General features: G+C 44.6%; 1 protein-coding gene across 1 annotated transcript; it reads left to right on the top strand.

Moving 5' to 3' along the window:
- Positions 1-12,127: 12,127 nt before the first annotated feature.
- MFSD4B (major facilitator superfamily domain containing 4B) lies at positions 12,128-22,940 on the top strand. Its single transcript, XM_032341327.1, has 5 exons — positions 12,128-12,404; positions 12,673-12,899; positions 15,203-15,371; positions 16,694-16,810; positions 18,050-22,940. The coding sequence occupies exons 1-5, from the start codon at positions 12,128-12,130 to the stop codon at positions 19,264-19,266; spliced, it is 2,007 nt and encodes a 668-aa protein (XP_032197218.1). The 3' UTR covers positions 19,267-22,940.
- The last annotated feature ends 1,944 nt before the right edge of the window (positions 22,941-24,884 follow it).

Raw genomic sequence — 24,884 nt, 5'->3', positions numbered from 1 at the left:
CTTGGTGGGGAAAAGACCTCTTTTAAACTCATGTGCTCCCTGCAGCTACTGCCTCATTTCTTTCCATCCATTTAGAAAAGGCCAAAAGGAAAAAGAAGACTTTGAAAAAATTTCCACGCACTCTTCAATTTTATCTCCTATTCTCTTTGAGCGTCTCTCTGAGGATTTTGCCCCTACCACTCTGCTGAAACTGCCCTTCTCAAGGTACCACTGACCACCACGTCGCTAAATCAGGTCGTCATTTTTCAGTCATTTTATTTGAATGATCAGGAGTGGTACAGCGGGCATCAATTTCTGATCCCTGAATCAGGCTTCCCATGCAACACACCTACCTGGTTTTCCCCCTTCCTTGCTAGCCACTCTGTGCCAGGCTCCCAGCTCTAAACACGGAGAGTGCCTCCCAGCTTCTCTAAGCTACCTCCATGCCCCCCGACGCAGTGGCCGCCCCAGCTCCTGAACGGACTTGCTACCTACATCAGCCGAGGAGCACATGCCTCACCCTTCGACTCCAGACCCTTAGATCCAACTGCCAACTCAGCACCTCTAAACTGGATGACTGAAGAATCTCCCAATTGAACATATCCCAAACCAAGTTCCCGAGATTTCCCCCCAAAATTTGCTGCTTTTGTAGCTCTCCTCGTTCCAGTGAATGGCAACTTGATTTTTCTGGTTGTGTGGAGCAAACACCTTTGCATTATCCTCACCCCCTCTCTCCTGCTCCCGCACCCGCGGCTGGCCAGCCAGCAAGTCCCACGGGCTCTACCTCCGAAATATGTCCAGAGCTGGCACGTCTCACTGCTGCCGCCTGCTACCACGCTGACCGCGCCATCAGGGTCTCTATTGTCCTTTGTTCCCTTCCCTTGCTCCCCGCTCTGTCTCTTCTCTACAGAACAGCATGACCCAGTCACAACGTGGCAGGCGAAGTCAGTCCTCTGCTCAGAACCTTCCCGAGGCTACCTACCTCAGAGAAAGCCGAGAAGCCAATGCTACACTAAGCATTAACTAACTCAAATTTTAAAAAAAATTAAGTTAAAAATAAATAAAAACAGAAACAATGACTTGGAAGGAAGGAAGGACGGAACAAAGAAAAAGATAGAAAGAAGAAAAAGAAAAAGCTGAAGTCGTGCCATGATCGGCAAAGCTCCCCGCGTTCTGGCACCTCTCCTGTCTGTGTGTGTCCTGCTCTCTCCTCCTGAGCCACCTGCCCCCAAGCACCGCACCCTCGCGCTGCAGCCCCTTCCCGGCCGCTCCGCCCCCAGCTCTGCACCTGGATTGCTCCGTCATGTCATGTTTGCTGAAAAGTCTTCTCAGTGAGGCCTCCCCTGCCCTTTAAAATTGAATCTCCCCTCCCTGACCCTTCCCTATCCTGCTCCCAGGGTAATTTTTTTTCTCTTTAGCTGGTGGGGAGGGGGGGTGGCCGGGGGGTATGTGAAGTCCGGGGGCAGGAGAGCAGCGGAAGCCACTGGAAGCCACCCTCTGCGGTGCAAGTGAGCTGAGCCGGGTGTAGATGTGCAAATCGAGTTAGGGGGCTATGGCCAGCCAGAGGCCTGGAGTCCGCTTCTGGGAGGACCAAGTGAAGGTGGTTACTGGGCCCAGGCAAGGGCTGTGACATTGCGATAGCCAAGGGATTAGGCACAGCTGTGGCAGAGACCCCGAGAGGGGACAACTCCTCTCCCCTTACCCTCATGTGCAACGAGGGCGAGAGAGAAAATGCAGCCCGGGCAACCGGGCGCCCCCTTCCTCTGCCCATGTCCCTCCTGCGCCCCTTGCCGAGAGGTTTAACCGTGTGCTCTTCTGAACCTCTTCACCTGCGGGGGAGTTTACTTCCTTTTATGATTAAATATTGAGAAGCTCAGATGTCCAGTACATGCCAGTATAGTACTTGATCTAACAGCCACAAATATAACGCATTTAAGAGAATCTGTGGACAGTCAGAAAATCTCACCCCTAAAATGGAAGGGGGACATTCACGTTTCGAAACTGGTAAGAATGGAGCTGATAGGGATAGGAGTAGCTATCTGTGCAAATCGTCTGTGGAAGTAACATGCTACAGTAACGATTTATAAAGATACTGCTGATAAGACTAGGGCACAATCCAGATCTCAGAGAGATCTAGGTCATCTCCCTGAAAGGAAAGATAGAAACTTTAAATCCTTACAATCAGGGCTAAACTGACAGGAAGACTTGGAATGCAGAAGTCAAGCGTATTTTTTTTTTAATATTTTATTTATTTATTTGACAGAGAGAGAGAGATCACAAGTAGGCAGAGAGAGAGGAGGAAACAGGCTCCCTACCGAGCAGAGAGCCCGATGCGGGGCTTGATCCCAGGTCCCTGGGATCATGACTCGAGCCGAAGGCAGAGGCCCCAACCCACTGAGCCACTCAGGCGCCCCAAGTCAAGCGTATTTTTAAAAAGAGCATAAGAGGACGAGAATTTGTCACTATATCCCCAACACTTCTAGGATTCTGATCTTGCAACTACAGCCAAAAAATAAGCCTGATCAGGGCGCCTGGGTGGCTCAGTGGATTAAAGCCTCTGCCTTCGGCTCAGGTCATGATCCCAGGGTCCTGGGATCGAGCCCCGCATCGGGCTCTCTGCTCAGCGGGGAGCCTGCTTCCCTTCCTCTCTCTCTGCCTGCCTCTCTGCCTACTTGTGATCTCTGTCTCTCAAATAAATAAATAAATAAATTTTAAAAAATAAAAATAAAAAAAATAAATAAAATCTTAAAAAAAAAATAAGGCTGATCATTGAAAATGGCAATTTATCTGCTCCTAAAGTTCTAAGGCTATATATAAAGTCCTTCTCCTCAATTTTTTGCTATAAAAGAGAAATTTGAAATGTAGTGGTCAAGAAACTTTTTCTGTCAAGGGCCAGATGGTAAATATTTTAGACTTTTCTGGTCAGGAAGTCTCTGTCACAACTACTCAGTTCGCTCCCTGTAGTGCAAAACCAGACCATAGATAATGTGCAAATAAATATGTGTGGCTGTATTCCAGTAAACCTTTGTTTAGAAAAACAGGTTGTGGCCGGATATGGCCTGTGGGCTTTAGTTTTCTGACCTCTGACTAACCTATCATTTGATGTCTAGATTGGCCCAACTAACCAACTCCCTGGGAAGGGGTGCCCTGGTGTTAGGGTATGGAGTCGACCACCCCTCAATTAGAGAACACTCTCGATAATGCAAGTCACACAGCGAGGTTTATTTCCAGCTAGCTGGGGTCCAAGTATCCGCCCGGCGCAGCAGGTTTCAACAAGGACCCCGAGCACTCAAAGCCAAGGGTTTATATAGCATTTTCAAGGCACTTCTTCATAGCTACATACATATCTTGCGCCCCACTTTGACAGTTTAACTTTGTTTAACCTTTTGCCACCCTGGCGCCATCCTGGCGGTTAAGTGAGATTTAGTTTTAGAAGAAATTTAACTTTACTTACATTTCCTTCTGCCTCAGCCTCCCTCAGTTTTATAGTGGGGAGGGCTACCTTAGGCCCTGAGGAACTGAGCCACTTATCTCTGGAAATTGGGCCATTGAAGAGATGGCCTTTTTGTTGTAAATCACCAGGACATTTGCAAACCAGGGGAGACTCCTGTCTTGCAGGATTGTGATCTCTGCGAGTTAACTATTGGTTTTCTTTAACATCTGGTCCCTGTGGTGCTAGCGCCTAACCGCCCTGGTGGTATATGATTAAGTTGTTTCTTAGGTTTTAGCTACTTTCTCTTATCTCAAGTTATGTGCATGTTTTGGGCTGGTTAGGGACGCTCAGTAAAATGGCTTCCCCGCCTTCAGGATGGCCACTCTCATGCTAACCCACTCTTACAGTGCAAGGTGCCGGCTTTTGCTTTGCCAAGATGGCTGTAGTTATGTCAGGGCTAGACTCGAGGTGGGTACAGCCTTGTTTTTCTTGGCCTCCACACCTGGAGCTGGTTTCCAGGACTTGTTTTTAAGTCCCCTGGGGGAAGGGGAGCAGGGACAGTAAAATAGGTCCTTAAACTGGGAACACTAGATACTCTCTCTCTGCCTGCTTCTCTGCCTACTTGTGATCTCTGTCTGTCAAACCCGCCTCAGGTTTACGGATCCACGTCTTTGGGTCTGGTCATATCAGTTGGTTTTCTGGAAGCTGATCAGCTCTGGATGAACTAACAGTTGAGTTCATAACCTTGGAAAGTTGATCTTTGAAGAGACCTGACCTTGGGGTCTAGTGTGAGTAGCTCGTCTGTCTCGTTCATTATCCTCTCTCTCTCTCTCTCTCTCAAACTCTCTCTAACTCTCTTCCTCCTTTCACCATCTCCGAATAACAGCGCCCATATACTGATTTTTATCTTTATTATTAATAGGATTGAATACGTTCTGCTAACCAAATAGGGCTTTTTTTTAGGTTTAATAATTGGTCTATATTTAAAACTTTTGAGTACAAAAGAAAATATTCAGTTATAACAATCTAGGTGTTACCATGAAGAGTTGTTACCTGCACTAAAACCACAAAACATTATGAAAGATTTTATTTTTTGCCAGCTCAGGCTGCCATAACTAAATACCACAGACTGGGTGTCTGAAACAACGGGAATTTATTTTTCACAGGTCCAAGATCAAGGTACTAATTCAGTTCCTTGGGAAGGTGTTCTTCTGGCTTTCAGAGAGTTGCCTTCTCTGTGTCCTCACAAGAGAGCTCACTGGCTCTGGTCTCTCTTCCTCTTCTTCTTCTTCTTCTTCTTTTTTTTTTTTAAGATTTTATTTATTTATTTGACAGACAGATCATAAGTAGGCAGAGAGGCAGGCAGAGAGAGAGGAGGAAGCAGGCTTCCTGCTGAGCAGAGAGCCCAATGCGGGGCTCAATCCTAGGACCCTGGGATCATGACCTGAGCTGAAGGCAGAGGCTTAACCCACTGAGGCACCCAGGGGCCCCTCTCTTTCTCTTCTTATAAGGACACTAATCCCTTCCATGGGGCCCTACCCTCACGACCTCGTCTAAACCTAATTACCTCCCAAATAGCCTCCCGCCAAACACTAGCACATGAGGGGACCGGGCAGCAACATAACTTTGCAGGGTGGGGATAACTGTCCAGATTTGTTTGTTTGATTTGTTTCCTTCTGAAATCATCTTCAAAGAAGCCAGGCAAGAGTTGAAAACCTAACCAGGGGCTCCATTAAACTGTTACTGAGTAATGCTTTCAAGTCTACAACTAATGTTCCCTAATTGTCCAGGAACATAGTCGTATGATAAGCTACTTGCAGTAACTGGCATTATAGAAACCAGGCAGAGGCTGGGCGTCAGGAAGATGCTATTTTGGCAGGTGAGACCCGTGGTCCGGCCTTATCTCCTCATTCTTGTGGCCTTCCAAGCCCTGTGCTTTGACTTCTCAGCTCAGCTCCTGTTCGTCACTGGGCTCTTTTGCTGAATGACTCAGTTTGACTCATTCTCATGGATTTTGACTATCTCAGCTCCCTTCCCCGGGCTCCCAACAGGTCCACCCACCGAAATTATAGATACAAAGCATTTCCGTGTCAAGCTGGTGGGCAACTGAACTGACCCTGCGCCCCCCACCCCCCACCCCCGCCTCAAGAACTGGGTGAGGAGGGCATTTTCCACTGTACAGGATTTCTCTCCCTGAAGAATCCTCAAAGTTAAACTTCAGTTCTTAGGGCCGTATTTTTCGCATCATTTGGGCCTTTCCTGTATCAAGATTAGAACCAATGGGTGGCGTGGGGTGAGACAGGGAGCGGTTTAGCCCACTTAAAATCTCCTTTAGTTGCTTACCCTTGGCCACTCTAAATAAAGCTACAGTTGAAGTAAAAATAGTTTATCTTGAATACGAGTCCCCTAACTCTCCCAACTTCTGACCAGATTGTCATTATACCTGCATCTATAGAAATTCTGAAGCTCCCGTTCAGCACGCATGCACAGAAGAAAACACACACTCACACACACACACACACACACACACAATATCATGGGCATTGTTGCCTCCATACCTACCCTTCTATTCCGACCAAGCCACTCTAGTGCAAAGGCAGTGATCACTTCACTAATCTGTGGAATAAAACCACCGAAGTTATTTCTGTTTCTCTAGATTCTTCTACTCCAGTTCAACCGGCCGAGTTCTGTCTGCTGATGTTCTTCGTCCTCTGCTTTCATTGTGATACTCTTACTACTCACAAACCCGTCATAGCTTCTTAAAGTCAAAAGACTACGTCTTCAGTTTGGTTTTCAAAGTTCTTCACAGACGCTCCCTGGTGCTCTAGTGGTTAGGACTCAGCGCTCTCAAAGTTCTTCACAAATGCCTTTCCAGACTTACTTTTTACCACTTAGTAAAAGTGGGCAATTCATTATTTTTAACTCCACATTGGAGTTAAAACTCCAAAGCAAATTTTCTTTCTGCCCTTCAGCTACTCCATCCACTTTAATTTCTTGGTGCAAATTCCCAAGCTTTTTCTGCCTTAATATTTCAATCTGACATATTTTGAATAATTTGTTTACCTCTGACTTTATTAAATTCCTTCTTCACTCACCTAGGGTTAGCTCTCAGTTCTTCCTTGATGTCTACAATGGAACTTTCCAATGACTCTTTTAGATCCTAGCTTTGGTTACAAGAATTTTGTTAAGAATCATTAAAACACAGCTCTCTCCCTGCTCTTTCCTGCTCCTCTCTAGTGAATTCTTCCAACACAATCGGAAAATCCTTAACCTAAGGCCCACACAACCAGAAACCCCGCTTGCTCTCTCATTTTCTACCAACCTTCCCTTCACCCATGCTGCTCCAGCCATGCCCGCCTTTTTATTTCTAGAACACACCAAGCTCACTCTGGCTACTGAATCCTTGTAGATCTGTTCTTCCTGGCATGCTCTTCCTGCCTGGCTGGTTCCCTCACTTCAGTTAGGGCTCGGTTCAAATGTCAGTCACAGACGCCTTCCCCAACACTATTTTCATTTCCCTCACTTGATGCCCCCTTTGTTCTGCTTTATTTTTCTCTACGGCACCGATCACTACTGACATATGACAAATGCATTTATTTGTTCATTTTCTTCCTTGTCCACGAGGGCAAGAACTTTTGTCTGCTTTTTTCACTGTTAGATCTCTGCCTGGCACAGACTGGGTATTTAATAATTATTTAATGAGTAAATCGATGAACGGGTGGGCTTTCATATAGTTTGCATAGAAATTAAAAAAAAAAAAAAACCACCAACCTGCTACTGGTGTTTGTTCCTAGTTTAGCAACATACCAGTTCCTGTCGTTGTGGGGATTTCTGCAGAGGTGCTGGTCTTCTCCCAAGCAGAGGGTAGCAAGCGCAGTATTAGATGGCAGGGATTAACCCAGAACAGCTTGGCTCCGGAGCAGAGCAGAGCTGCATCCAGCCCTGGGTCGGAGGCTGCCTCCAGCGGAGGAAGGATGTATCTCTTACAGAACACTTAAAGGCCTTAAAAGCAGTTTCCTTTTTTTTTTTTAAATATGGACAACTCTAATTGCTCCCACAGCACTTACTACTTTAAGAAATGTTAGTTTATTTCTATTTGAGTCTACAGTGGCCCATCTCTCACTCTGGGTTGCTTTATTTTTATTCTCTTGATAAGTCGATTTTGGCTTCTAACAGCACAGTAAGCCAAAGATCTGATCTTATCAAAACAGCATAGGAGGCCTTATGATGGCAGATCAAAGGGTCCTATAGTCTTGAATGTTACCATGAATCCAGTTAAAGGAAATTCTAAGTTTCTATTTTTTTAAAAAAGGAAATTTGGGGCACCTGGGTAGCTCAGTGGGTTAAGCCTCTGCCTTCAGCTCAGGTCATGATCTCAGGGTCCCGGGATCAAGCCCCGTATCGGGTTCTCTGCTTGGCGGGGAGCCTGCTTCCCCCCTCTCTCTCTGCCTGCCTGTCTGCCTGCTTGTGATCTCTCTCTCTGTCAAATAAATAAATAAAATCTTAAAAAAAAAAAAAAGCATTCATTCAACCTTTAAAAACAAACAAAAAAAGGAAATTTAAAAATCAGTAAGTTTTAATTTTATTTTTCAAAAAAATATTTTATTTATTTGAGAGAGTGGGGAGTGGCAGTAGAGGGAGAAGCAGACTCCCCACTAAGCAAGGAGCCTGATGCAGGACTCGATCCCAGGACCCCAAGATCATGACCCAAGTGAAGGCAGATACTTATCCACATGAGCCACCTAGGTGTCCCTAAGTTTTAATTTTTAATGAGATTAAAAAAATTCCATCGGACACACCTGTCAGATACTTTCAGTACTATTTTGAACTTTTCAAAGCACATAGTAAAACAAAAGTTATGTTACTGAGGGGGCGCCTGGGTGGCTCAGTGGTTGAGCTGGGACTCTTGGTTTCTGCTCAGGTTGTGATGTCTGGGTTGTGGAATCGAGCCCCTGTGTCCCTGAGTCAGGCTCCAAGCTCAGCGGAGAGTCGGCTCGAGATTCTCTCCCTTTTCCTCAGTTCCTCCCTCATTCACAAACTTGCAAATAAAATCTTAAAAAAAAAAAAAGCTATATTTATTTTCAACTGAAAGAAAATGGCCTCTCAATATTTTATTTCTCATGAATTGTCTCACACAAAAAATGTATCCTCACTATTAGCCTAAGGAGAAAGCTGAACAAAACAGTACCCTGTTTTTATCACACCTTTTTTCTTTAAAGGTGGTGAGTGACCTCTGGAGGCAATTGGACAAAATATCCTGTTGCTTTCAGAAGCGAAGTGGTGAGAATTAGAAAGTAGATCCTTCCATGTAGAGGTTTTTTGGGGGGTTTTTTTGCAAGTTTAATCAGGATGAATTAAAGCCTTTAACTAAAATTAGTTAACTGAATTGAACCTCAATTCAGTTTAATAATATTTATTAAGTATGTAATACAATGCTACAGGGGAGATAGAGACATAAAACTTTGGGGTTACTCCACCAGGAGACAAAAGATAAGTGCTAAAATATTTATAATACAAGCTAGAATGTGTAAGAAAATTGAGCAGTGGCACAACCACACAGGAATTCAGATTTTTGGTAAGGTGACCAGAGAAAGTCTACTACATTCAACAAACATTTCCTGAAGACCCACTTTGTGCCAGGCACTATGCTAAAGGATAAACAAGACACGGTGCCTTCCCTTCAATACTCTGAGTATGGTAGGGAAGATGACACATAAACAGGAACATTCTGTATGAAACAGTAGGTGGACTATTAGTATTATGGAGAGGAGGGTCAGGCTGGCTAGAGGAGGTAACAGCTAAGTGGATTCTTTTAGGTATGGACATTGGGGAGGGTATGTACACATACCCTCATGTCCCCAATGTCCACATACCCCAATGTCCATACCTAAGCAGATTCTTAAAGGAATAGTTCTGGTATAGCTTTGGCATCATAAGGTTACTCCTGTCCATCTCTCCCGCTAATCACAACTAAAAACTCATGACAAAATACAGACAATGACTGCCCGAGGACTCTGAAAAGTACAAGATGGTGAAAGGGAGGCACAACTTGGAAAAGGAACCCGTCAGGGGATGGGTTTCCTGGCCTTTTCCCCTCTTGTCATTTCTGTCCTGAGGAGAGGCCTCATGTGGGAAGTGTTTGGCTGCATGAGTAGCTAACTCTGTGACAGAAACTCTGTCTCTTCATCCAGGGATACTGAGGGCAGGTCCAGCGAACTGAGAAGAGGGGCCTCTGTGAGTTGGAAAGTGAGCAGGGAGTGAGCAGGACAGGGTCACCGAAGGAGTTTCCCAATTTTGTGTAGGAACCACTGTCAGTCTTAGGTTCACCGCTGACTTGCACTTATCTGCAGGAGGCCCAAAGCAGCACAGCACAGCAAAGCCTTTGACAACCAGCAGTTAACCATGGGCCAACTCTCAGACCAACCCCTGAGTGGTACATGCTCAGGACAGACCCAGAGCAACAGAGCAGAGGCTTTGAAAACTGAACTGAGATTGAAACCAACAACTACAGAAGGCGATGCAAAACCTGTAATGTGAACCCCATCAGGGAGCTTGCTTGCTTAAACAAACATACATTCTCCAGAGGAGGATTTTCACAGGATCCAGGGGCAGCACCATGTTAACTGTCACTATGTTCGAGAGGCGGGAGGAAATGACCTCTGTAAAAATTAGTAGGAGGAAATTTTGCTTAAAATGACGTCATGAGGCCAGCAGGGGGAGCTCTCGTGCCCTGCTGCTCGTGGTCACCTGCAGCTCCAACAGCAGGAGACATTTCGTTGCTCTGGAGCAAGTTGGGTACTGCTTCTACATACTACGTTACTTTCCTAGCAGGAAGGAAGAGAGGTTTTCCTCCTCCTCTGGCAGCAGCCCAGTCAGTGAGGGACTGTCACAACTCAGCCATGAAAAGCTACTATACTTTGAATTCCCACTTCACTCCAATAGACTTTTGTTTGTAGCCCTTCTCCCAACTTCTCCCCTTTCTTCCATAAAAGAGGAGTCCTCTCCTTTGTTCTCTAGACTTCTGATGGTTTTGCCATAGCTGGCAATCCCAGACTGCAATTTTCTGTCTTTCCCAAATGAATCCATTTTTGCTGTTAAAATAACTGGCTGTTTTATTTTTAAGGTTAACACCTGTCAGAAAACTGTGGACAAATCCTGAGGGAAGAGACAATCACCAAAACAACTCTGAGAAAACACAGGTGTTGGAATATTCAGACGAAGACTCTAAACAGCTTCTACGTGTTGCAGGACATAAAGATAAACACAGGTGAGATAAATGTAAAGAAAGACATTTTCAGCAGAGAAAGCATGAAAGAGACCCCCAAGTAGAAATTTCAAACTGATCAGTCATCTGAAAGAAGCAAGTTCACTGGATAGGTGTAATAGCACAATAGAGATGATGAAAGAAAGCGGCCCTGAACTTGAAGATAGATAAGTTAACAGAAATTACCTAAAGAGCAGAATGGGATAAAATGCTGGAAAAAAGAACACAGGAGCATCAGGGACCTGTGCAACAGCATCAGAAGGTCTAACACACAAGTCATTAGAGCCCCAGAAAGACAGGTGAAAGAGGTTGAGAAAAATTATGTGAAAAAGTAATGGCTAGAAACTTCCCAAATTTGGTGAAAGTTCCAGAAGACTAGAGTGGAGAAAACCAATTAGGAACTTAGAGGAATAGTTTTGGTGAGAAGTTACCAAGTTCTAAAAGTAGTCTGTGATAATAGCATAGACCCTGGTTCCAGAAATATCTATGGAGGTAAAGTTGGCAGGACTTTGTGAGGAGAAAGAAAGAAGCATAAAGACAGGATCTCAGGTCCTTACAAAGATAGCCAGGTGGGTGGTGATATCCGCATGGAATATCACAGAAGAGGGGCAAATTTATTTAGGAAAAAAAAAAAGGAGCTTGGTTTTAGGCAATAAAGATGAAATACTGTGAAGTCTGACTTCCTACAGAGTATTTTTGCTTCTATTAAATCTCAGTGAGCAAGTTAGAGGTGTGTCGCTCAAGACAACTCCTCCATGGAGGATGCTACAAAATCCTTTGCAACCTGCCTCTCGTACAACCTTCTCTTCTCTTCAATACATAAGCCTTTCGTTTCAACCACATCAGACTTTTCTCAAAGAGGCCTTCCCTGATCCTGAAATCGAAAACAGGTTCTCTTAAATCCCAGCGCCCGTGCTTTCTGTAAACTGGGAAAGGCTCCAGGACCCAATGGATGGGGCTGGAGAGATGGGCTGGAAAGGAAACGATGAAGAGCTTTAGGTTTGTAGTCAGGGTAAACATCATCCGGCGCAACAGCACATTTCCGAAAGACGGTAAAAAATATTCACACGTCTTGAGGCTGTGATCTGGTCAAAGAGCAAAAGGGAACAAAAAGCTGGAACTGGGTAAAGAAGTCGAGGCCTTCCTTCTCCACCGGCACACCTTCACTCGGGGACCCTGCTCCAGTTTCTGACTGTGGTATCACTTGCCGGGACTGGAGCCAGAGTGTGCGTGAAACCTCGGCTGTGGGTCCGGACTCTTGAGTTACTGTTACACTATGTACAGCCCCCGATTCGGGGGCTGACCCTGGGCACCTTGCTACTTATTCTCTCTGACTTAATCCTGCGATCTGTAAAACGACGATAACCCGGACTTTGGAGTGTCGTTCGGAGGATTCATGAACACCCATGAACGCTCACATAGGAAGGTCCACAAACGCGGCCGAGTGACAGATGGACACAGCTCAAAAGAGCGAGGGCAGCAATTCTAGAAAGCTGCACAAGGGCCAGACCACCGGGCTCCCTTTGCCCTGCGAGGAGACCCGGGAGCGGGTGCAAAGCCAGACCCTGCCAGTCTTGGCCCGCTTTTTCGCCCGCAACCGCGTGGCCTCGTCTTACCTCACGCTCCCGCGGGGCCCGGGCTGCAGCTTCGGCTCACTCCGCCACGCGGCGCCCGCTCGCTGGGCTTCTGTGGGATCAGCTGTGTGTGATGCGACGGCCCCGGCGCCACGTCCGGTCTCCCGGGCAACCACCTAAACTTCCGGTTTGCGAGCGGCCGCGGTTGGCCAGGGGCCACATTTCCGCCACGTGACCCCCTCCGGCACCTCGCGGGCTGAAGCGCTGGCGTCACCGGCCTGCAGCCCCCGGCGGGTCCCGAAGTTCGACTTCCCCGCCCCGACGAGGGGCAGGTCCTGGGGAAGTGGCTGCCGAGGGGACGGCCGGGCCTGGAGGGGCGGGGCCGGGGCTTGGCTCCGGGCTCCCGAGGCTCCGCTGAGAAGCCGGGCGGCAGCAAGACCGCTTCTCCTCAGCCGCCGAGCTGGAGTTGGAGGTGGAACTCCGTGGGGCCGGGGCCCCGGCTGCCGGGCAGCGGCTCCTCGGGGCCCAGGCCGCGGCGGAGAATGAGGCGGAGGCGGTGGCGGTGGCGGGTTCCAAGCGGGGCCGCCAGGCTGGAAGCGTCCTGCGCTGGTTCATCACCGTGATCCTGTGTGCTGCCTTCCTGGGGCTGGTGAGAGCCGGGGCTGGAATCCTCCCAGGCCGGGGCCTGAGCAGGCGTCCTGCAGAGAACGCCGGCTTCTGAGTTCGAGTCTCACCTCGGCCACTTGCAAACTGCGTGACCTTGGGCGCGTTCGTCTGCCCCCAACCTTAGTTTCTTAATCTGAAAAATGGGCACACTGCTAATGTTCTAATGTTGGAGGGTTATTGTCAAGTGCGAAATTGATTTTCCTAGTATATTTATCAGCTCCAGCAAACCTTCCTACTTCTGCGTGGGGTGGGGAGTAGATGCTAGGGGGTATTGCCAGGTCTATAGGCCCTGCCCCCCATGAGCCCACGCAGACCCCAGATTATTACACAAAGCTGCTTTTCTGGTATTTCCTCTTCCTTGCCTGACCAAGGTCAACCAACCCCTTATCTTTGCAGAAGGGGGAAATAGACCCAGAGAGGGAAAATGACTTCCGGACCACACAGCTGGTTTTTCTTTTCTTTTCTTTTTTTTTTTTTTAAGATTTTATTTATTCATTTGATAGAGATCACAAGTAGGCAGAGAGGCAGGAAGACAGAGAGGAAGGGAAGGAGGCTCCCTGCTGAGCAGAGAGCCCCGATGCAGGGCAGAGAGCCCCGATGCAGGGCTCGGGGCTCGATCCCAGGACCCTGCGATCATGACCCCAGCCCAAGGCAGAGACTTTAACCCACTGAGCCACCCAGGTGCTCTCACACAGCAGGTTTTAAGTGGTGGAGGCAGGAATAATGTGTTTCTTATTCTGCCCACAATCCTGTGTAAAACAAACTTTTACATCTTTCAGTGTTAGATTCGAGCAAACTACAAGACTAGAAGAGCCTTTTGACAAACCCCTTGGCTGCCCCATGAGTCTCTAATTTCTGGAGATCCTCTCACCACTTGTAGAGACTTGCGACCTTGGGGTTTTGGTAGGGTGAGTCAGTCCCTCTGAGAAGAGTCACTTCTCAGTCCTCTGAGAAAGTCACTTAGCATCTTTCACTTGAGTGACAATGGATTCCTAGAGTATTTTGATTTGAAAAAAAGAAAAATCATTGCAGATGCTTCTTGAGCCCTCACCTGTGCTAGGTCCTGTTTTAAGTGCTTTGCAATCAGCAAGGAATTGGATTGCAGATGGAGCTCAGCCTTCGCCCCATGTACCAGTGCCCCATGTACCAGTGCTCGCTCTGCCCTTAGTCTGGGACAGCTCTGGCTTGGGCAGGATGCAAACCTGTATTTTGAGCTGTCCAATTAGAATGGATTATTCTTGACGCATAGACTCATTAGAAATGTCCAATAAATATTTTTAAGTGTCCAACAAATATTCTCTGATGGCTTGGGGTTTTCTTTGAAGAGCAATACAGATTTAGAAACATTTGAATTGTCTATTTCCTGTGTACTTTGGTGTGTCAGAAGAAGGATACCATGTGCATCCAGAAATATTGCTGTTTTGACAGCATCAGAAAACAGGAATGCTGTTTTGATAATTTAAATTTTTATGCTGGTTTGATAATTTAAATTTTTAACATCAAATTCCTGTGTTAATATAGTATATTTCAAACTGCACAAAACTATTTCAAAAACAATTTTAATGTTACATTTCACTGTTAATACAAGAGGCTTTTGTGGTATTGTTCAAAAAGGAAACAAAATTGCAGCAGAGCGCCAACAAAAATTAAAGAACTTTTTTAAACTTGAGAGTCATTAAACTAGAAAAACAGTAGGATTTGACACACTAAATACAGTGTCCTATAGTTTTAGGAGTCCTAGTACTGTCATCCTGAATTTTTCCTGACTGTGAGGTTTAAAGTGATTCCCTACATTTCACTGAAATCCCTTTCTCCCTTTTTATTTTTTAATTGAATTTAATTTTTTAGAGGTGGGGGAGGGGCAGAGAGAGAGAAAGGGACAGAAAGAATCTCAAGCAGGCTCCAAGCCCAGCTCTATCTCACATCCCTGAGGTCACGACAGAGCTGAAGTCAGAAAGAGTTGGCTTGACAGCCACCCAGACGCCCCTCCTCCTCCCTTTTTAGTAGTGAAAAAAGCTACCACACAGATAAACACTATCTTTTTTTTTTTTTTAACGATGTTTTATTTATTTGTTTGACAGACAGAGATCACAAGTAGGCAGAGAGGCAGGCAGGCAGAGAGAGAGAAAGGGAAGCAGGCTCCCCGATGCGGAGCTCCATCCCAGGACCCTGAGGTCATGACCTGAGCCGAAGGCAGAGGCTTTAACCCACTGAGCCACCCAGGCACCCCAGATAAACACTATCTTAATGATTATAAATAAAAGACTTTGTCTTTCTAAATTTCAGGGAATGAGTGTTGCAATACTGGGACCGACATTTCAAGATTTGGCAACAAACGTGAACCGCAATATAAGCAGTCTTTCTCTGATTTTCGTGGGCCGTGCCTTCGGATTTTTGAGTGGCTCAGTGATTGGTGGAGTTCTTCTTGACATTTTGAATCATTTTCTACTTTTGGGTAAGTAAAGACCAATTTTAGCTTTTTATGGCTGCTCTCAAGGAATTTACAGTTTGTTTTTAAATGTGAAACATACTATGGTTGACAACTCACATGGGTAGTGTTCTGGTGTCCTCAGTGGAAATCGGGTTTCCTTGGTGCCTGTTTTCATCTCAGCAGTTACCGGGAGTCTGTGCGGGGCTGCTCTGGAAATTTAGATTAGCCCTAGAATGTGTTACTGTCTTTAGCCTTCCTGACCATCACTGTAATTTAGGCACCCCCCTCCCCGGGATCACGTACTAGTTGTCCAAAGAACTCTGCTTGTCAGGGTTTAGGGCACATCTTCTGGGGCCAATGAACATAGGCTAGAATGAATTCCTTGAACCTGCCCATTCTAGGCCCTGAACTGAGGGGAAGTACTGGGGGCCAGATGACGTAGGCTAGAGTTTTGTAGCTGCCCCATGTTCATGATTCCTCCAGACTTCTCTACCTCGTCCTTCAAATAGATGGCAAAGCTTTTAACTTCCTGTTTTTTGAAGAGATAGACACGTTTAAAGAAAATCTGGATTAAAGTGATAAAACTGCTTTGGAAGTAAGAAGAATTAATCTACTGTTGTTGATGAATAAATGAATAATTGCTCAGATTTCCAAAGTGGGTTGAGAACATATTGCTCTCTGGTATTTCCCTCCCTATTCCCAAGCTAAATTACTTAATACATTTGTACTGCAAAGTATCTTAGCTGCATTTTGGTTTTTTTTTCTCTTTAATTTTTTACCTCACATTTTAAAGTCTCCTTTTATTTATTTATTTTCTAATGTATTTATTTTGATTAAAAGTATTTTTTTTTTTAAAGATTTTATTTGACAGAGATCACAAGTAGGCAGAGAGGCAGGCAGAGAGAGAGGGAGGCAGGCTCCCCGCTGAACAGAGAGCCCTATATGGGGCTCAATCCCAGGACCCCATAATCATGACCTGAGCTGAAGGCAGAGGCTTTAACCCACTGAGCCACTAAGGTGCCCCAAAAGTCTCTTTTTAAAATAGGAAATATCTAAATATATTTGAGTTGTTAGTTGTCACTTTGCCCTGTAGTATATGGTTTGATTATCAGCAGTGCTAGAAATGTACTTGTGTTAGATTAGCTTATATTTTATAGTCCGTAAAGATTATGAAAGCTTGTAAAGGAAATAACCGTTTATAGACGCTGAATCTCTCATCTACTTACTATTACTCAATTGCAATTTGACCTACCTTGCATTTATGGGAGTTTTTATGATGTCGACTTGATTCATGACTCTGTGTGTGAATATTGTTTCTTATAGCTGACTTTTACCTTTCTTCTCAGGGGTGTCAATGTTGACTACCACAGTTGGTCTTTATCTTGTTCCGTTTTGTAAGACAGCAGTGTTACTGATTGTCATGATGTCCGTCTTTGGTGTCTCAGCTGGCATTCTGGATACAGGTCAGTGAGCCCTGCGGGGTCATCTCTGGGAGTAGGGACTTCCTACAAGAAAAAGTAGAGCAGATGACATCAAATTGTCATTTGCATTGTAAAATGACACCGACCTACTGCATTGCTCATGGGGTCACCGAGTCAGAACCACCCTCTGGCAACTACTCTTCCTGCCAAGTAGGATGCCTGGTTTTGAGTAAATTTAAAGAATTCTGTTTAGTGAGGGATTATTGGTTTGCAGTATCCAAACAGGAATGGGTCCCCCAGGTGGCTAATTATGGTGCAGGTGAGTGGGTTTTCATTTTGGGATAGAACTTGATCAATGTAGTGTGGGAGGAATTGATGGCTTAATAGGTTAAACTATGGAACCATATTTGGCTGAAGAATCATAGAAGCAGCTATCCAATTTAAAAAGCACTCTGCCTTTTGAACTAAGAGAAACCTGTGCTGTGTGTTTTTTTCCTTCTCTCTCTTTTTCTCCTCCCTCGCAAAAAGGCCCTGCCTTTCTACAGGAGATCCTCTCCATGGGTCTTTTTATCTTTTAAAGCCTACTAAACAATATACTTGGTATTTGTCCACCCCTAAGACCAGCTCTCTTCTTCCCCTGCTTTATTGTCACCTGATAGAGTGGAGATATTTTATGCTTTAGGCTTGGGTTGGTTGTGAAATTATGGGGTAAGTTGTATGTTTACCAGCAAATATGTTAAAGAGAAAGAAAACACACTTGATGCTTCTTGCCTTTCGCTTTTGTTTCCTGTAATGGGCCCAGCAGAATCCTACAGTGTTCAGGTTTCTGAACGTCTGTTTTGCATCTGCTATTTACATAAATAATTTTCCTCAACAGGTTATTTGGTAATTTGGCCATTATCTGATTATAACATATGTATTTAAAATGTTTATAAATAAATAAATAAATATCCATCTCTTTCTGACCCTCCCTACCCCCTGCCAGCCTCGTCTGAGAACGGTCTTGTAAAACGCATTGGGCCAATGTGCCTGGCTCTAGGATATAGTGGTTTACTAGCTTGTAGAATCACATTTGTATGTGATTTTTTTCCAAAGCTCAGAGTTCTCTCATGGTGGTAGGTTAGAGTCCTTTAATCATAAAATCGACTGAGTTGCCACATTGGATGACTGAGAATACCTTAATCCTTGTGCCATGTAAAACAGACTCCTCTGCCTTAGAGTAATGAACTATTTTTTGCAAGTTACTATGATTAAATAACTTTCCTCATCTTTCATTGGTAGGTGGTAACGTCCTAATCTTGGCTATCTGGGGGGACAGAGGAGCCCCCCATATGCAGGCCTTACACTTCAGTTTTGCCTTGGGTGCCTTTTTGGCTCCCTTGCTGGCTAAGCTGGCACTGGGCACGACGGTGTCTGCTGAGAACCGCACAGAGGATGACTCTAACCATTCTGCCCTCAACCAGTCATCTGAAGCTGACTCAGAATCTGTCCTCGGAGTACCTGACAATATGAATCTGCTGTGGGCGTATGCTGTTATCGGTACTTACGTCTTTGTAGTTGCTGTCTTTTTTTTGGCTCTGTTTTTAAAGAAAAGCTCAAGGCAGGAAAAAGCAAAAGCCTCTGCTCAGAGGTCTCGAAGAGCTAAATACCACAATGCCCTTCTCTGTCTCCTTTTCCTGTTCTTCTTTTTTTATGTGGGAGCTGAGGTCACATACGGCTCTTACGTTTTCTCATTTGCGACCACCCATGCTGGCATGAAAGAAAGTGAAGCGGCTGGGTTGAACTCCATCTTTTGGGGGACCTTTGCAGCCTGCAGGGGCCTTGCAATCTTTTTTGCTACGTGTTTACAACCCGGAACCATGATTGTGTTAAGCAACATCGGCAGCCTGGCATCATCCTTACTGCTGGTGCTTTTCGACAAGAGCCCGGTTTGCCTCTGGATAGCGACGTCAGTGTATGGGGCCTCGATGGCAACCACGTTTCCCAGTGGCGTTTCTTGGATTGAGCAGTACACCACCATCCACGGGAAATCTGCAGCATTTTTTGTCGTCGGTGCCGCCCTGGGAGAAATGGCTATTCCTGCAATAATTGGAATTCTTCAAGGACGGTACCCTGATTTGCCCGTAGTTTTGTACACCTGTTTGGGGGCATCGATAGCCACCACTGTTTTATTTCCCGTGCTCTATAAATTAGCCACCTCACCTCTCCATGCACAGCGAAAAGGGCACAGAAAAAGCGAGGACCAGAAAGCTTTGCTGTCCAGTTCGGAGCTAAATGACTATGAGGAAGACAATGAAGAAGAGGAGGCAGAAAAATGGAATGAAATGGATTTTGAAGTGATTGAAATGAATGATACAATGAGGAATTCTGTAATAGAGACATCTAGAAGTATTTTGACGGAGCCCTTAGCTGAAGTCTCCGGACAGTCCCACACCAGCGCAGTGGTGTTGCAGTCCCCTGTGAATCACCTTGCAAGAAACCAGGCAAAAAGGGACTAACAGCTGGAGAAGATGGATTTTTCTGACCTCCTTGAATAATCTCCAGTTCTAAAGAAGCTAGGCAGAGCAGAGCATTAACAGATTATCAACATGCTTTGGGGAATCAAAATTTCTAGGTCGGAGTATAGCAAATGCTACAAAGTTTTGAAAGGTTCTGTAATTCCAGAATTTTCCATAAAGAACAAATGGTCTCGTATGGCAGGATCTTATTGTGAGGCTAGTGTTTGGCATGTGCCTGATTATGTAATGTTCTATGGTCTCTACCCCTCAGAGCACACAAAGAAGGTGTTTGTAGTTGAGAAGCTGGGTGCTGTTCTCATAGAACGAAACCATCTAGTAGTTGAATCGATGAGCAGAGCAAGTGGTCAGTCATCAGTATTCTACCAGAGAAGTAGAGGATTGTTGTTTCATAAAAGAGCAACTTTGAAAACGGACAGAGATTTTTTATTAATTGCTTTGCCCTCCCTGTAGTGTTGCACGGGAGAATGGTGATGCTTCGTTTGATTTCTGATTTCTATGAGGAGAACACAGAACCTTAGAGACATGGCTTCATGACTGCTGCTTACTAGTTTTGGGGCCCTATGCTCAGTCCCTTCACTTAAGTAGGCCTGGTTTATCTGTCTCCTGATACAAAATTCTATTAGTGACAATGAGATGATTTTCAAACCAGGAATCCATCAGTTTCAAAGTTTGTACAAGAAAAAAAATGTTAAAAAAAAAATTCGTGCAAGGTGTCTGTTAGAAATTAACATAAGTGCCATCCGCTCTTCTTTTCAAATGAGAAGTGAAACAAAGTGATAGTTTTGAGAATACTACTGATTATGAATACATGTCAATTTAAGAGACTCTGTGTTTAATAATTACCCGCGAAACACATTTTTCAGTACTGTGTTCCATCAGCTCTAAGATGCATTTTTTTTTTCACATTTGTAACAGCTCTGAAATCAGGATAGGTCTTAAAGCCTGTGGTCACTTAACAGTTTTGTGACAAAATTTAATCGACAGTTATCCACATACATATACAAAATCATGTTGCATGTTACAATCGTCATCTTACAGTAATTCATTCAATTATGGAGATTTTTACTATTTTTACAGATATTTTCAAAAAAGTTATTTTTATATGCTGATTTTCTTGATGTTCAGTTGGGATTTGGAGATGCAATGTTCTGACTTTAAAAGCTATTTGAGAGTTGCTGTGTTAGTAGTGGGGTGTACCTTAGTAACGAAGTCTGAGTCTGGGCCTTGCTCTTACAGGATTTGCTCCTCATCGAGTCTGGCTGGTAATCACACCGTAGGCACTGTCAACTAGGCTGCTGGTGTCATTTACAAGGACCTATATTTGGAATATTTCTGTTACTCTCCCCCCAAGCCCCGCCCTCACACAGGGCTCTTCCTTCCTGAGTTTGAAGTACCTGGGAAACGAAAATAATGATTAGAAAGGGGCTTGGTGGCGTAGGAGTCGGGGATCACAAAGGGTACTTCATATGAATGTGGCAAAGCTGGTGCGAGCTCTCCTTTGATAAATGACTAGCACTGATGACAGCTTGTGTTTACTTGTCTTTACCATGTTTTATGGTGAATAGTGTTTCATTTCTACCTGCTTGCAGTATGTTTGCTTTCTCTTGTTTATCTGATTTCTGTGAATTTGCCTTTGTTTTTTCTTGAGTGAAATACAGTATCGTTTTCGACCACTGCCCATTCACCTTCAATACCTTCCACAGTGTGGGTTTGTGTATAACCTAACAATTTTGGAGAGGGCTGGTGGAGAAATGAACAGGAAAAACCGTATTCTTCTTGCTCGTTTTGTATTGTACTTTTCTCTTAGCTACGGCTTGGAGACCACCTGTATTCCATTTACTGCTTTTTCTCACGTTGTTGGAATTTAGGCAGTAGATGCCCTTTGGCAGCTGGGAAGCTTGTTAGAACAGGGATTCTGTCTGCGGCGTCTGCATTTAAGGGGTAGAAGATGCAGCTCAGGGAGAGAAGGATGATAAGAAGAACATGGCAGAAAATTTGGAAATCCACACTGGAAAATCCACTAGCGTTCCACAAACAAAAATGTGAATGGCCATATGAGATTGTAGGTGTTGTTAAAGTTTGACGTATTTCCATATTGGAAGGATAAGACTTTGTACAATTCCAAGAATTAGCATTCATTCTAATTATCAGTCCTTAGATAAGTGTCTGCTGATATACAAGAACCAATACTGAAGTTTTCTATTGCTGAATAACAGATTTAGCAGTTTACAACATTATTTTTGTTTATTAGGCTCCATGCCCAGTGTGGAGTCAAACGTGGGGCTTAGAACCGTGAGATTGAGACCTGAGCTGAGATCAAGAGTTGGTCGCCTAACTGACCGAACAACAGAGACTTTTTTGTCTCACAGTTTCTTGAGTCAGAAATTTGGGTACGATTTCACTGGGTCTTCTGCTCAGGGTCTCATGGGGCTGCAGTCAAGCTGTTGGATAGAGCTGTGCTTCTTTTTGGAGCTTAGGGTTCCCTTCTAGGGCCATGTATGTGGTTGACAGTATTCATGCTGTGGTAGGCTCAGGTCCCAATTTTTTCACTGGCTGTGAGCTGCCTCCAGTCCCAATTCCTAGAACCTTCCATAGTTCTTTTGCCAGGCAGCCCTCTGGTAGATCTCTGACAACATGGCGGCCAATGGGCCAGCAGGAGAATCTCTCACCTGAATCGGCTAAGCTGGAGTCTTCTTTAACACGATGTAATCACAGGAGTGGCATCCCATCATCTTTGCCATATGCTCTTGGCTAACAGCAAGTCACGGGCTCTACCCAAACTCAAGGGAAGAGACTAGTACAGAGATGTAATTCCTTTGAGGGGGGCACCTTAGAGTGTGTTTGCTACACTCTGATACTCACAAAACCAAGGTTCAAGAGAACTAAAAAGTTTGGGCTGGGGACAAGAAGCCCTTAGCAGTCATCGAAAGTGATTATAGGTACCAAATTGAGTGAGCTAGTGTGGGTGTGGAAGGCTCCCCAAAGGCCAGGCCAGTGGATCAGGTGGAGGAGTTTCTGTCTGTGGTGGGGCAGTTGTTGGGCTAACTCGGAATTAAGCCTTTTTTCCCTCTTGACATTTTATGTTCTTTCCCACTGTGCTTTTAACTTGCCTAAATGCAGCTTCCTATGAGAGGAATAAGTAAATTTCAGTTTAGTTATATTTTCATAGTAAAGTCCAAGAACACTTGGAGAGCATCTTTCATTTACTCTTATGTTTCATAGAAAAATCCTTTAAAAAAATCTGTTTTTATCATAAAAGTAATGAAGGTATAAAAAAGTCAGCTGGAAGATTAGGGAAGTACATAAAAATATAAGGGACAAGTATAAGTAATTTATGCAAAGTTTTTATTTATCTGTTTTTTGAAGTAAGCTCTTTACCCAATGTGGGGCTCGAACTCCTGACCCTCAAGATCAAGAATAGTATGCTCCATCAGCTGAGCCAGCCAGGCGCCCCTGGATAGGTATTTTATAATTCTAAACACCTAGAAAAGTTCTTAACATTTCTCATCAACATAATTTCCTGGGTAAAGGAGTAAAAAAAAAATTCCCTCCTATCAGATAAAGTTTCAGAAACAAATTGAATTTTGTGTTCAGAGTGCACTGCCACTGCAGCTGGTGGACTGGTTATTAGTTTGAAGAACTGTAACTTATTTTAAAAAAAAAAAAAAAAAAAAGGGCAGGGGGCGCCTGGATGGCTCAGTTGTTAAGTGTCTGCCTTGGGCTCAGGTCATGATCCCAGTGTCCAGGGATCGATCCCGGCATCAGGCTCCCTGCTCAGTGGGGAGTCTGCTACCCCCTCTTCCACTCCCCCTGCTTGTGTTCACTCTCTCACTGTCTCTCTCTCTCTGTGTCAAATAAATAAAATCTTAAAAAAAAAAAAGAAAAGAAAAGAAACAAACCTAATTGATCAGTGGAGTAACCCTCCTGAAACTGTGAGAGCCCTGGGTTACATGTGAAATGATTTCATTTCAGGTAGAATCATTGAATAATCAGGATAGCTTTCTCATAACCAGAACTTTTGGTTTACCATAGCACTGTATCACTCCTGCCACTTTAAAGTTATTACTAAAACAGAGCTTAAAGTTTTTAATGGAAGTAGATAACGTTCTTCTGGAATACCTTGTATCAGTGTCTGTGAAGTGCCACTTGTTTTCTTCATAGTGCTGTGAATGTGTTTGGATACGTGAACTCACGGATATTATGTGTATTTCATATTTTCCTATACTGTGGGGGTACAGTGGGGGTTGAGGTGGTAGAGAAGGGATACAAAAAAGCTTAAGATATTGTTCCAAGCTTGTTAGAAATGGTCCTTTTTTTAATTGAAGTTTTTATCACAACTGTTAGAGATTTACATGCAGTTGTACATAGTGTTTTTGTTTTTTCTAAATCTCTGAGCGAGAGCTACTTGCTCAATCTGGAGGGTAGAGAACTTGGCCAGTGCTTCTCATACATTAATGTGTGTTTGAATTCTTGTTAAAATATAGATTCTAATTCTGTAGTGCCTGGGATAGGGGCTGGGAGTCTACATTTCGAATAAGCTCTTACCTGATGGGGAGCTATTGGCCCATGGACTAGGCACATTTTGGGTAGCAAGATTCACTTTTTTGAGAGGGTCAAATTCTTTGCTACTTTTGGGAATTCAGTTTGTTTTGTTTTAGCTCTTCTGAATCTGACCCTAAATCTGTAGGAGTCTGCGGTTCCCATGCGCCCCCTCCTCTCTCTTATACCCAAACCCTAGGACACTGTTCAGAGTTTTCTTCAGTCCTTTCCATTTACTGCATTGGCTGTTGAACATTTATTTATTATGTCTGTTGAATGTCTCCTACTTGGCAGTCTCTGTGAGAGGTTAACACTGGTGAAAAGATCAGAAGTTTCCTACCTCCATGGAACCTACCCTCTAAAGCAGGACTGTCCAGTAGAATTTCCCACAATGATGGGAACATTTTATACCTGCACTGCCCGGTAGCCACTGGTCACATGTGGTGAACTGAGCCCTTGAAATATGGCTAATACACAGAAAATGAACTTTTTTTTAAAAAAAAAGATTTTATTTGGGGCACCTGGGTGGCTCAGCAGGTTGAGGCCTCTTCCTTCGGCTCGGGTCATGGTCCCAGAGTCCTGGGATCGAGCCCCGAGTCAGGCGCTCTGCTCAGCGGGGAGCCTGCTTTCCCCTCTCTCTCTGCCTGCCTCTCTGCCTGCCTCTCTGCCTACTTGTGATCTCTGTGAAATAAATAAATAAATAAATCTTAAAAAAAAAAAAAGATTTTATTTATTTATTTGACAGAGATCACAAGTAGGCAGAGAGGCAGGCAGAGAGAATGACAGGGAAGCAGGCTCCCCGCTGAGCAGAGAGCCCGATACGGGGCTTGATCCCAGGACCCTGAGATCATGACCTGAGCCGAAGGCAGCGGCTTAATCCACTGAGCCACCCAGGTGCCCTGAAAATGAACTTTTAATTTAAATATCTACACTAGCTGGTGACTGTCATATTGGATAGCATAGGTCTACCAGAAGAAACCAGGAATCAAATAATCACCCTGCGTGTTTCCAGAAAGGCTCTATTTTCTGTTAGACTAGAAATTTTCAAGTATCGGGTC

This window comes from Mustela erminea, chromosome 4, assembly GCF_009829155.1.
Source record: "Mustela erminea isolate mMusErm1 chromosome 4, mMusErm1.Pri, whole genome shotgun sequence".
Lineage (NCBI taxonomy): Eukaryota > Metazoa > Chordata > Mammalia > Carnivora > Mustelidae > Mustela > Mustela erminea.
The sequence above is the reverse complement of the archived record's forward strand: the minus strand, read 5'-3'. Positions and strand labels throughout refer to the sequence as shown.